General features: G+C 35.6%; 1 protein-coding gene across 1 annotated transcript in view; it reads right to left on the reverse strand.

Annotated features, from left to right (window-relative positions):
* Positions 1–12,669, reverse strand: part of LOC143251118 (filamin-A-like) — a 137,683-nt gene that overhangs the window by 85,720 nt on the left and 39,294 nt on the right. The window contains exons 3-4 of the mRNA XM_076502484.1: positions 1,296–1,556; positions 243–340 (exon numbers count right to left, since the gene is read on the reverse strand). Coding sequence (XP_076358599.1) covers positions 243–340; positions 1,296–1,556 — 359 coding nt within the window. The remainder of the gene's footprint in view (positions 1–242; positions 341–1,295; positions 1,557–12,669) is intronic.

Raw genomic sequence — 12,669 nt, forward strand, 5'->3', positions numbered from 1 at the left:
TTTATAAAATTTGCTACTGCCTTTGCCTTAGAAAAGAAAATCATATATACAAATAAAAATACCAACAAGATAGCTAATTACTATGAAGCTTATAATTTGTGTCTGTAGTGAATATTAAACAAGTTTCTGCTTGAATCTTAAAAAATGTCAGTTATTAGGCCAGACAATATAACAGCTCTAATGGTGGATGCTTCTTGATGGCTCAGCGATAAAAGTATATTTACTTTAATGAAGAGACAAACCTGTGGTACACCTAACCAATCATCAGCCAGATTCATTGCTTCACTAGCATTGCCCAAGGCATTGTTTGGACTCCAGTCAGACCAATCAGGACACAGTCCTTTGAAATAAAACAGAAACCAGTAATAATTAATTATACTGGACAGAAAGAAAAAAAGATTAAAGTTTTAAAACTTTAATCTTAATTTGTCCATTTTCATATTTGTACACAATTTTAAAATAGTTGCATCACAACTAAAGAGCTCATGTCAGTGCACTTAACAAGTTACATTTTTTAATTCTCATAATTTAAAATACAAATTACAGAAATAACTTAAGTAAAACATCATACAATCAAATGTAAATAATACATTCATGTGTAATAAGCAACTTGTTTCCAGGTATATTTGTTGTTGTTGTTTTTTACCCTATAATTTTCATAATTACATCTTTACAAGTTTCTGATTAGGGGTATTTTAGACTCATCTGTAATAAACCATGATCTTTATTCAATACCAATACCGTACCTTTATCTTACATAATTGCAGCTTGCATGATGAATAAATTATACATTGGTAAAACTCCATGTATACTAGAAAACCAACTTTATCTCAAAATAAAAATATTGACTTTCCAGTATCTAGGCACTAACTCAAATGACCATTCTCTATGTATTATATCATTATTGGCATTTGAACATAGGACTAAAAAGAAAGGATACAAGTTGGTTTTTTCACTTAGGTAACAAACGACAACTGCTTGGAATAGTTTACTCATTTTAAAATCAGTTTTATATTCAGTGTTTTTTTTTCTTCAGCTTATCCATTTACAATTTTGTTTTACTTGCATATTTCTTCATTATTATTAAATGTATAATATACATTTATAAAAGAATGCAACTTGTTAAACATAACTGTCATAAATTTGACTAATACTCAGTCTGAAGAAATCCAGTTTCTTAAAATATTGCTATACAGTTTTTTATTATTATTTCAAATGATTTTATGGTGCTTTTACTTTGCACACAAATAATACCACCTACAAAAAAACTGGTTGTAACCTAAGTTCAGGTTTACCTGGTGCCACAGCATCTACTAATGCTCCTACTGCAATCCCATCATTCCAATCAGTTGTAAAGTTCTGAACTGGGACATCTGGAAGTTTGCTCTGAATCCAACCTAAAAGTCTCTGTTTGGGAGTTGGTCCACCTTTCTCGCCCAAAAGTATGTTTGCATCTTCGCCCTCCCACATGGGCATGGAAATGGAATAATGTAAGATTAGGGTCCATATCAGTCCTAGAATAAGCTTCAACTTACAATCCACAATGTCTGAGCTATCTGGAAGTAGAAATGTAATGACCATTTATCTAGTTTTTGTTCCCCCCCCCCCCATAACTATTTATCATATCACAGAAATATCACTTCAGAGAAAAGATTCCCTTTAAATTCACAAAACACTACTAATTAGTATTTGAGGGTTGTAGGATTATATCAAAGCAATTTATACTAAACTTAAATGTACCTTAAATCATCCATTACAAATATTGCCTGACAAACCTGCTATAGAAGCCCCTATCTACCTATTAGGTTAAATATGATTAATCCTAATTTGCAAAAATATTCATTAAAAATAATAAGTTACTGATAATTACACTTCATCAATTTAATATAGTTCCCATCATACTAGTTCATCTAATTTTATAATATAAATAGCATCTCAACCACTATCATGTTTGTTGCATCCCAGCCTTCCTGATGAAACCTGATATTAGACAAAACACCTCGTTAGCACTGGCTAAAGCAGGAATATTTTGTTACATTATTTACTTCAACTCTTACGTTACTTACATTCCTTGAACTCACTCTTAGTAGCATATCAAAATTGTTATCAACCCTATTTTTCCTTTAAGAGTCAGTAAGCAGTGCAACATCCCAAAAAGTATGACAATTCAGTAAGGAAGTTTGTATGATTTGTTTGTTTGTTGGGTGGTTTTTTAATGTATGCGTTATTATAATTAGTATAACTGCTACAAAAGTATTGGTATATTACCATTTTAACTAGCGATTAAATAGTAACCAATAATTCCTGATTAAACCAGTCCGCCTGAGCATAGTCCAATGGTTATTGGAACTCAGATTTTGTATCCACGTTACAAAAACGGCAATTTCCAATCGTGGATGCTTATAAAAAGGTAACTGTCAGAACCCAATATTCTATCACGGTAACTCACAAGTTGACAATGGGTAATGTCGAGTAGCTTTTATCTAGATTTATACTTCAAAATTAGAGCCGGCTCGATAACATAACTCTCGAATAAAGCTTCACAAAATTCAGCGAGTAAGAAATAAGCCACACCGCACTTTAAAGTAACGCAATAGATCACATGTAAAGAATTCAGTAATATCCTCTCGCTCTTTCTACAAATCGTATGTAGCCATGTGGACTGTGAATCCATGGTTTACATTCCAATGCTGTAAAGTCATGGTTCTCACTTTAGGCTCCACAAGTGCCGGCGAGTTGTTGTACGACTGCACCTCTCCCCACCCCCTCCGTAATTTATCAGTTCAAAATTAGATAAGGATATCAGAAACCGCCTTGTAGTAGTTTTGCGCAAATATCTGAAACATCTTTTAATCACTTTCTGCAAAGGGTGAAGTAAAGTAAACACCTTCAAATGTTTTATTTATTACTCGTTTGTTCATACACCCACATCAAAATTAAGCATATATATTTCACTCATTCAGAGACTGGTTTGCATGACTGCGAAAGCTACTACAGACAGTCTTACGTGCGTATAATTCATGACCCGACAACCTTAACAGTATTAATGTTCGGTGCCATTTCCTCTGCGACAACAACAGTTAGCTACGAGCATCACTATTGTTCCCCACAACACCAGCCTCCCCGTTCATGTAATAGGTACAGGTAATTTTCCTTGAACATCAGCACAAGGATACCTAGCCTTCCTTACTTTAAAAAAAAAAAAGTGTTGCACCGCATTAGTTTCCTTACAAGCTGTAAAATTTACATTCGTGAGCATCGAATGTCAAGGCAATATATGAAATCTTAGTCTGAAGCGCCATCTATTGCCTACAGTATGTAGGTTTTATTACGTGCAAAAAGAGAAAAGTCCAAGTACAAACGCACATGACAATGAAGAGCTTTTATGAAATAGCAAAATGAATCACAAAAAAATGTATTACCAGCCGATTTAGCCTCCCTTTTACAGTATACAAGTTTATTTTTAAATATCTCGCAATTGCAATAGTATTTACGAACTGTATCAAATATAAGACATTCAAAAAAGATGTGTAGGTATTTATATGGACAAAGTCGAATTCTTAAAAAAACACTTTAAAAACCAGTGCATCTTAGAGAACTAAAATGTTTCTGGTGAAAACAGAAAGCAAGTACTATGATTTACATATTTTCTAATGAATGAAACAGTTGTATTAAAGCCATCTAAATACTAATCAAGACACTGTACATATAAATTATTCAAAATATTGAGTTGGTTTTGTTTCTTTGAGCTAACTATATGGAGCTAGCGACTGATACGTATTCTATTTAAAACTAAAAGTTGTTCCCAGGACTAACTAATAATACACAAGTCATTAGTATGTGCGAAGTTACAAAAGGCGAGTTATACGTTAAGTTAATTCACACGTATTTATAAGCAACATTTAAAATTAGTGAAGCGAAGAATAGCACAGGCTTGTCTGCCAACGATGTCCTCCATTTAAACACATTACTTCAGCAATATTCTCAGTTCCTGCTTTGATACAAATGCAAATAACAGACTAAAGGAAACACCAGATACTGCTAATCAGAGAAAACAGACGGACAACCACACACACAGACAAAATGTTCAGAGCTCTAATGTTCTGAGTATATACGTAATTTTTATTCAGTACATGTTTTATCACAAGATTTTCTTAAGAAATACTGAAATCCTTACGATCTTACAAACTTCTGGTCACAAATGAATATAGCCCGATTCGTATACAAAATAAAACGCACCAGAATAACGCGAAACACAGCAAATCCTTAGTCAATTATAGAACAAGAAATACATAAACAAAGCACAGCAAGTCTTCATGGTATATTACACTTACACTTTAGGCATACTTAAAGTATATTAACATTAGTTTAAAATAAAGCCTCCACTAGGTTCCAACGTTTAGAAGGTCAGAAAGAATATAAACGATATCGAATACACGCATTTAAACATTTCAAAACTCGTCTTTGTATTCAATTACGATTTTAGTTTCATGTATGCATTTGTTAAACAGCGATATTTCTCACTACTCCATTTCTTTTATAAAACAATCATATTAAGTATTATTTAAAACTTTAACATCCTTTTAATACATTATTCATGTTTCAACACATTACAAGATGCGTTTAACATCTGTTACGGTTGCTTTAAGTTTGGAATTCGGTATGTCAAAAATACATAAACTCACAAAAACACGTTGCTAATGTCACCAAACCTGTTAGAAAAATGTCCCAAGTTATCAAGTGTTGTCATGTGACAAATATCACCTATATAGGTAACCGCACATGTCCGTATTGTTAGCTAACTAAATTTAGTTAGTTTCTTTGATAAAAAGGAGGTAAGATTTCAGCTTTTAAAAACTATTACTGTTTGATTCCAAATCGATTTGTGTTGTGCAACAAGACAGTTTTGCGGAATGTATAGAACAAAAACAAAACAAAAAACATTTGTTTTGAATTTTGCGCAAAGTTACTCGAGGGCAATCTGCGCTAACAGTCCCTAATTTAGCAGTGTAAGACGAGAGGGAAGGCAGCTAGTCATCATCACCCACCGCCAACTCTTGGGCTACTCTTTTACCAGCGAATACTGAGATTGACCTTCACATTATAACTCCCCCACATCTGAAAGGGCGAGCATGTTTGGTGTGACGAGTATTCGAAACCGCGACCCTCAGATTACGAGTCAAATTTAGGCCCGGCATGGCTGGGGGTGGGGGGTTAAGGCATTTAAGTACAAGTATTTCAAATATTTCTTTGGATAACCTATAATAATGTTTACTAGACAGATCTATACAGAGTTCATTCCGTCACGCGCAGAACTACTATCAGTTAAGGTCGGAGTATAGAGGAACTTTGCTCAACTTAAGGTTCCGCGAAGCTCGCAATCTCGAGAACTGACTTTAGATACTGTCAGCATTTGACGATAGCATGTTTGTTGAACTGGAGGTGCTAGTTGTGTATAACATCAGTAACAGACAGCTACATTTTACTTTGATGTTCATAAATATCGATATTTCGTAAGTATCACGTATACATCAAGTATCGTGCAATCAGTCACACAAAATATATACAATGTTTCAGTCAATAGAACAAAAAGTTATTATAAAAATAAATGGATCTTTTTAGGCGTAGATAAATTACACGCTGTGCCGATTCCCGATGTACCCTAGCGAGACAACGGTATAGTTACAACACTAAAATCCAGGGTTTGGTTCCCCCAGGTGGGAATTAACAACTGAAGCAGGTTTAGGAGTTTCCAACACGGATCTAAAAACCGTTTTGATCAGTGCCTGCCTTGGCAGAGACGCATTCAACGTTGAAGTATATCGGAGATAAAAACTTTAATATCAAGATTCTGTAACTGTCATAATTTGAACTTCCTTAATTTTTTGCCGCAACATGGAGGCTCATGGAACGAATCTGTTCGTTTTTTTTTTTTGTTTTCAGAACAAATTTTGGCTCGGAGTTTCTCTTGACTGACTTGAGGTTTAAACACAGGTTTGGGCTCTTAGAAACTAAACCCTTTCGACTAATGAATTTGATCACGCTGAAGAGCCCAAAGACTAGTTTACTCTAATCCTGTCTAAAATAATTTAAATTTGAAGGTAGGCTGCTGAAGACCATGATTAGTAATAAAACTGAATCGGGTATGCGCGCGCTCCCCGCTCAGTATAGCTAATACGAAACAGAGAAGTGTCGTGGCTATTGAAGATTTCCCTCCTTTTGGAAAAGGAGCTGTCACAATGCTTTACTTCTCTTATACAAAATTTATTTACATATTTCGCAAAAACTAAATTTTAGTAATAAAAACAGCGGCGGCTATATCTGGACACTTCTAGGAGGTCATGATCCGACCATTTAGCCCACGTAAGCATAAGCGGTCTTTCAGGTTTAAAATTCTATATTTTTTTTACGTTAAAAGGAATAAACTTCGTTAACTATGGCTGTGTAATCGTATACTTAATTTAATATTTATTACACAAGGATTAAAATATTTTATCCTTCATGGTAACTTGTACACAGTGAAGAAGTGATTGTAGTGACAGACTACAAAATCGGAAGGTTCGAGTGCGTCTCTGAACATAGTTGTAACACTTATGCTACTACGAACAATGATAACCAATCTTGCTGTTCTGTTAAGAGTAATTGACAGGCGGCAGGTTCTAGCTGATTGGTTCACCTTTCCTCTGATCAAAAAGCTTTAAATTAGACATAACTATTGAGAGTAAAGTAATGAGTGTTGCCGATTCCCCCACCTTCTGGTCAACAGTTCTAACAAGGAGTGACCGCCTGAACAGTAGTCGTCTTTGGCCTTGTCCACTTCAGTATGTGGATGTAGAACGCTAGAAACATGGTTTCGATACCAGTAGTGAGCACTAAACTAATAGCTCATTGTGTAGCTTTGTGCTTATCTACAGAAATGTAAAAAATGGTTCAGTAATGCAATCCATAAAAACAAGTACACGTACAATGAAAGACCACTGATGATTGTACAAATCTGACATAGGATGAGCTATTATTAGCCAAACATTTGTTGAGGCACATTATCCAACTATTGCAACATTACTGGGTAGCTAAGTATTGGTCAATAAAGTTTTAATAATTTTGGTGTATATAATCATACGTTTGTTTTTGGATCTGATAAAGATGTTACTAGAGCCATTTTAAATAATGCGATTTAATTATGTGTTGTTTGCGAATTAAGCACAAAGCTACACAATGGGCTATCTGTGCTCTGCCCACCACAGGTATCGAAACCCAGATTTTAGCGTTGCAAGTCCGCAGACATACCGCTGACTCAATGGGGTGAGCTATAGTATGTGTCAACATTTGGAAACATAGGCGAGTTGAAGATACGTGACTGTTTATGGCATTGTCAAAATGTGAAAAGATGGAGTTGGTCTTGCTGTGTGGTAGAGAAGGTTGGTTTCGGCGGAAAGTGACTGCCGAACTTTACGTACGCCCTCTGAAGTGTTTCTTTATTTAAAATTAAATCACAAAGCTACGCAAGGAGCTATCTGTGCTCTGTCCACCACGGGTATCGAAATCCGGTTTTCAGCGTTACGAGTCCGCAGACATACCGCTATGCCTCTAGAAGCGTGCTATCTAGAGAGAAAATCATTAACATAGCAGTTGGGAAATCGTTAGGTAAATGAAGACAAGTGTCGAATCACTGACAGTGACATGGCTATGCTCCGTAAATGTTCAAAGAGAATAGAAATATGATCTGCAAACTTATTTAAAATTACAAAAATATACATGGAACCGTTCTGTAAAAGTCATTGAAATGCCTATGGTTCTATCTTTTAGGGTTTTGGTTTTGTTTGAATTTTTCACAAAGCTATAAAAGCTACAATTTTGCGCTAGTCATGCCTAATTTAACGGCCACAGACTAGAGGGAAAGCAGCTAACCAACACCGCCAACTCTTGGATTGCTCTTTTATCAAGAAATAGTGGGATTGACCGTCGCCTTATAAATGACCCCACAAATGAAAGGGCGAACATATTTGAAGACAATTTTTTTTTCAGGCAATATAGTTTAATTGCGCGATAAATCAAAGATGTCATTGTATTGTAGTAAAACTTGCACACGTAATACAAATGTATATCTAAACGTACAGGTATCTTGTTAAATACAAGTTCGTCCACTGAAGATTACTACACCATAAGGCAAAAACAAACACACGCACGTTTAATAAGACAGGTTTAAACTGTGTGAAAATAATTTCTAAGCTTCACAATCAACACAAAGTGAAAGAACAACGTTAAGTCAATTTTTCGATTATCATCAGATTATGTTTCTAACGGCAGTCTAAGCATAAATCTATAAATAAAATAAAGAACGTTATCGAAAAACAAAAACTTGATGTTCATTTGAGATTTACGATTATGCAAATGAAATATGAAAACTGTAACAAGTTGTTTCCAATATGAAATTCACGTTTTACCCATGTGCTGCATTTTAAATTAGTTTGTTGGGTTGTTTTTTTGCATGCCACATACTTTAAAGGTTTACTATACAGACTACCTGTCTTCGGGAATCCTATAATGCAACTCTTCCTTGTATAATACAGGAACAAAAAAACTTTTTTACGCAATGTGCAACCCTCCCCCTTCGCAAAATGTTTATCTTGTGTGCATGTAGATTTGTAATAGGGGTCACGAGTTTCCCTTTCGCCTCCGTTTTCCATCACTAAGAGTGATTTTCTCCATTCTCACGGTGCAGATATGAAGTCATGAACACGTCATGCACTGGCGCCACGGGTAATAGGCTTGTACATAGTAAATTGGGAAATATAATAATGGTTAACTTTCCAATACAGAGTCGATCCATTGCACGAAGAACAGCGTTGATGAGAAAGGTAACAAACAATATTCCGAAGGTTGTTTAATCTCGAAGTCCGAGGGAAGTCCAGTTCAATGTACATTTTGACCAACGTGTTATTGGATTATACCAGTTTAGAATTCCATTCCTCAGTGACGCCGAGTACAAGTTAACCAGAGAGAGATAAGATGGACCTATAGCGAAAAGTATAAAAACATACTATTGGTGTGAACGTGCCTTGTAGTCACTATGAGAAAAACCTAAATAAAGGTGAAGAAACTGTCATTGGCCACCATTTCTTCACATCATCTGTCCAATGTATTAGTTGTATTGTTTGTATGATAGTGACTACAAAGCACGTTCATCCCAAGTTATCGATGAAAGTGAACACGTGCGTTTTAGTACAGAGGAGCCAATATCGTAAAACCCGTCCAAAACATAGGGAAATGTTCGAGTCACGGCTTAAATAAAACAAGCAGAGTGGGGGTAAAATAACCAACTTTAAAAATATCGGTAGTTGATACTACCCTCAACTACCGATGAATTTTTAAAGTTTAACACAGAGTCACTGCTAGCTGGACTTTTATAATTGTAATCTATGAATAGTTTGATGGATAGTTACACGCAGATTGTAGTTTCTTTACCAGCTCTTGACATGGGTTCCAAACACAATGGCTAGTACTGAATGCTCTGTCAGTAAAGTAAAACTGATAAAATTATATTTACGATCAACAACTAGTCAAGACCACCAACTGAGAGAAAGACGTAATTTCATACACAACTTCATGTAAGAATAGGCCAGTGATAACTTACAATTTTACTTGAACTTAAAGTACACTTTATTTTTCAAATGTACTTAGTCTGCTTTTTTATATATATTATGTTTGAAAACAAGGCAAGGCATTACTAAAAACTTGAATTGCCGATGCATCATGCATGGTTATATAATTGTGTCCAGTCCCTCCCCTCTCTCATTCATTATGTATTTTAGGTACATTGTAGTAGGGTAAGGGGACAATTAATTTTTGCAGCCGGTACTCCAGGACCGTCCCTACGCATTGTATATTTTACGTGGACCCTGCAGCTATCTGTAGCACTGCGTGAGTGATATCACATTCATTCATACGTTTATTTTCCCATGGATTTAAAAGCAACTTATTCGAATACTGATAGTTACTGAGAAAACGAGAACAAAAATGTTTTAGTTAAAGGGCATTTTAGACTAGACAATATTTCCAGTTAATAGCACTAACGTCGGGAACTTGTCGACTCCACCACCACAAGGAGGCCCAGACAGGTCTTGGAATTTCTTCTGGTTAAAAACAACAAACAAACAAAACGACTGAGCGTGCGATTGGTACATGGGTAACTTGCTTTGTACTAATCTATAGATTAAGTTAAATTTCCTTTAAAAGGCAATAAGCTACAGCTGGTATTTTTCAAGAGAACTATCGTCGCTATGCTAACAAACCTAAACCGCTGACCTTATTCATGACGTAACCTAACGGCGTTACGTGAAAAATGCGAGTAACCATTAGTAATACAACCGACGGAAAATAAGCCCATGTGATTGTAAAAGAGTGATTAAAGTTGTAGAAGAGACGCATTTCATGGTACAGTAAAGCTGGCTTAACGTTCGAGCAGCTTTAACAAAGTAAGTAAATTTTCAGTTTGTCATAAGTTAACTGTACGAATCTGCGAATGAAACAATGTGCTCCCAGCCAACATTACGAGCAGGTGTATTTTGCTTGCATTTTAACTAGAGATCTGTCTAATAAACAAAAACAAAAAACATCGTGCTGCGAATTTACAACGTAAATAGACATTTGTTTTTAAATGCATAAAATGAAAAATTAATGGAGAAAAATGTCCCATTGTTCTAAAAAATAAAGTTACAGTTGAGAACTGGCCATTGTTTCTATTGTCACAAAATGGCCTGTTTCCCAGTGGGTAAGCGATAAGCAAGTATCCTTAGATGGGTTTAAAGTCTGTTTGTAAATAAGCCAGTATTTGCTCTAGTAGAAACTCATTTGTAAAAAGTTCCGCCTCCATATTTCATGACAGACAGTGTGTTAACCGATATGTACTTTCAATCGTTGGATTATGAATTATAACAGTGAAAATCCACTGTTTACTGACCATTCTAGCAATAAACGAACATTTCCTTTCTAAAACAGCCTAGTAAGGAGTTCCTCAACCTATGTATCACAATTAGATCGTCCATTACGTGAATATAAAACTACACCATTTAGTAAGTCGGCTGTTCTTTTATTGTTTATTTATATACATTACTAGAACCTCTTGAATATCATGGAAGATCAGTTTGGAAGCGGTTCAATCATAGTGCGCGTGATCTCAACTGCAGGCCGTATCGACCTTGCAATCATCCAAAATGGAAGTCTCACCGGCCTAAGAAATAGAGACGAGATCCTTGCGCCAATTTATCGTCCATACGAAAGGTGCAACATTGCCAAACTTCCTACTTATGGATGACAATATGCGTCCACACCGTGGAAGAGCAGCGAGTGCCTTCCTGGAAGCTGAGGAAATTCCCAGGATGGAGTGGTCAACTAGGTTCCCTGCCCTCGACCCAACAGAACACATCTTGGCGAAGCTACAGACGAGGTTACCAGTTCATCAAGAAAGATTCAGGACGAGGAAGCTGTCCTTATTGAAGAATAGGAACAGATGTCGCAACAACGATTACATAATCTAATCATTAGGATGTGAAGACATTGTAAAGCAATTAATGTTGGAGATGGTCACCCAGACTACTGAAATAATCTTGACTGCGAACTAGACCCTTTTTTCAATGTACTGATTTTCAGATTTTTTTTGCTAACACTAACCCATTGTGCAACAGTTCCTCGTGCTGTTATTCAGCTTAAAAATGTTAAAGAATTTAATAAAGTGTAAACATAACTTACATAAGCGTTTTTCTGCCTAAAATGTTCAACTTATACATACGATTCTGGTATTTGTCTGATATGTACTCAAAATAAAACAATCCCCAACAAATGCTGAATGATGCATGTACAGAAAAAAATATTCAGAGGAAAGCAAATAAAAAAACATAAAAATGAAGTTTAATCTGTCAAACTGGAATTCGCAAAAAATTCATTTTCTTCAAATATACGAGTTGTTTTGAATTAAGCACAAAGCTACACAATGGGCTATCCGTGCTCTGCCCACCACGGGTATCGAAACCCGGTTTTTAGCGTTGCAAGTCCGCAGACATACCGCTGAGCCACTGGAGGGCATGAATGAATGAGCCATATTGGTTTACTAAATATTCTCGTAGCAAGGACAACACGTTATATTACTTGAAATACGAAAAAAAAAAACAACAACAACTACGAAAAATAAGCACTTCAAAAATCTCCTGAAACTTCAGTTTTAAAAATTCTTTAGGTCAAAAACAGCCAAAAAATATCATAACTGATTTTGAAATAAAGATTTCAAACTGTCAAACATATTTTCCGATATTTATAGCTGCCATATTTGAAGATACCCCAAGGTATCCTATTCTCCCTCTGTCCGAAGTGAGGAAACACGAACACTGCATGAAGATCTTCACGCTTCCTGCTGGTTAAATCTATCCATCTTTCTCTCACACTCACATAGAAATGAAAATTTGTAAAACGTGTCAGTAGTTCTTTTCACGCGACTTCGCCGCGTTTCAATATGTATTCACACCTCGGTCGTCGAAAGTATTTACTAGCGATAGAAGTCTGCATCAAACCTTGATTCTCTACAAAAACAAATTTCAGTTAACTTATGTGCGGCTATGTGATCTCATTATAAAAGAGTATTCTGTAATTCGTTTATCTATAAATACAGACGAATCT

The sequence above is a fragment of the Tachypleus tridentatus genome, chromosome 5 (assembly GCF_004210375.1).
Source record: "Tachypleus tridentatus isolate NWPU-2018 chromosome 5, ASM421037v1, whole genome shotgun sequence".
Lineage (NCBI taxonomy): Eukaryota > Metazoa > Arthropoda > Merostomata > Xiphosura > Limulidae > Tachypleus > Tachypleus tridentatus.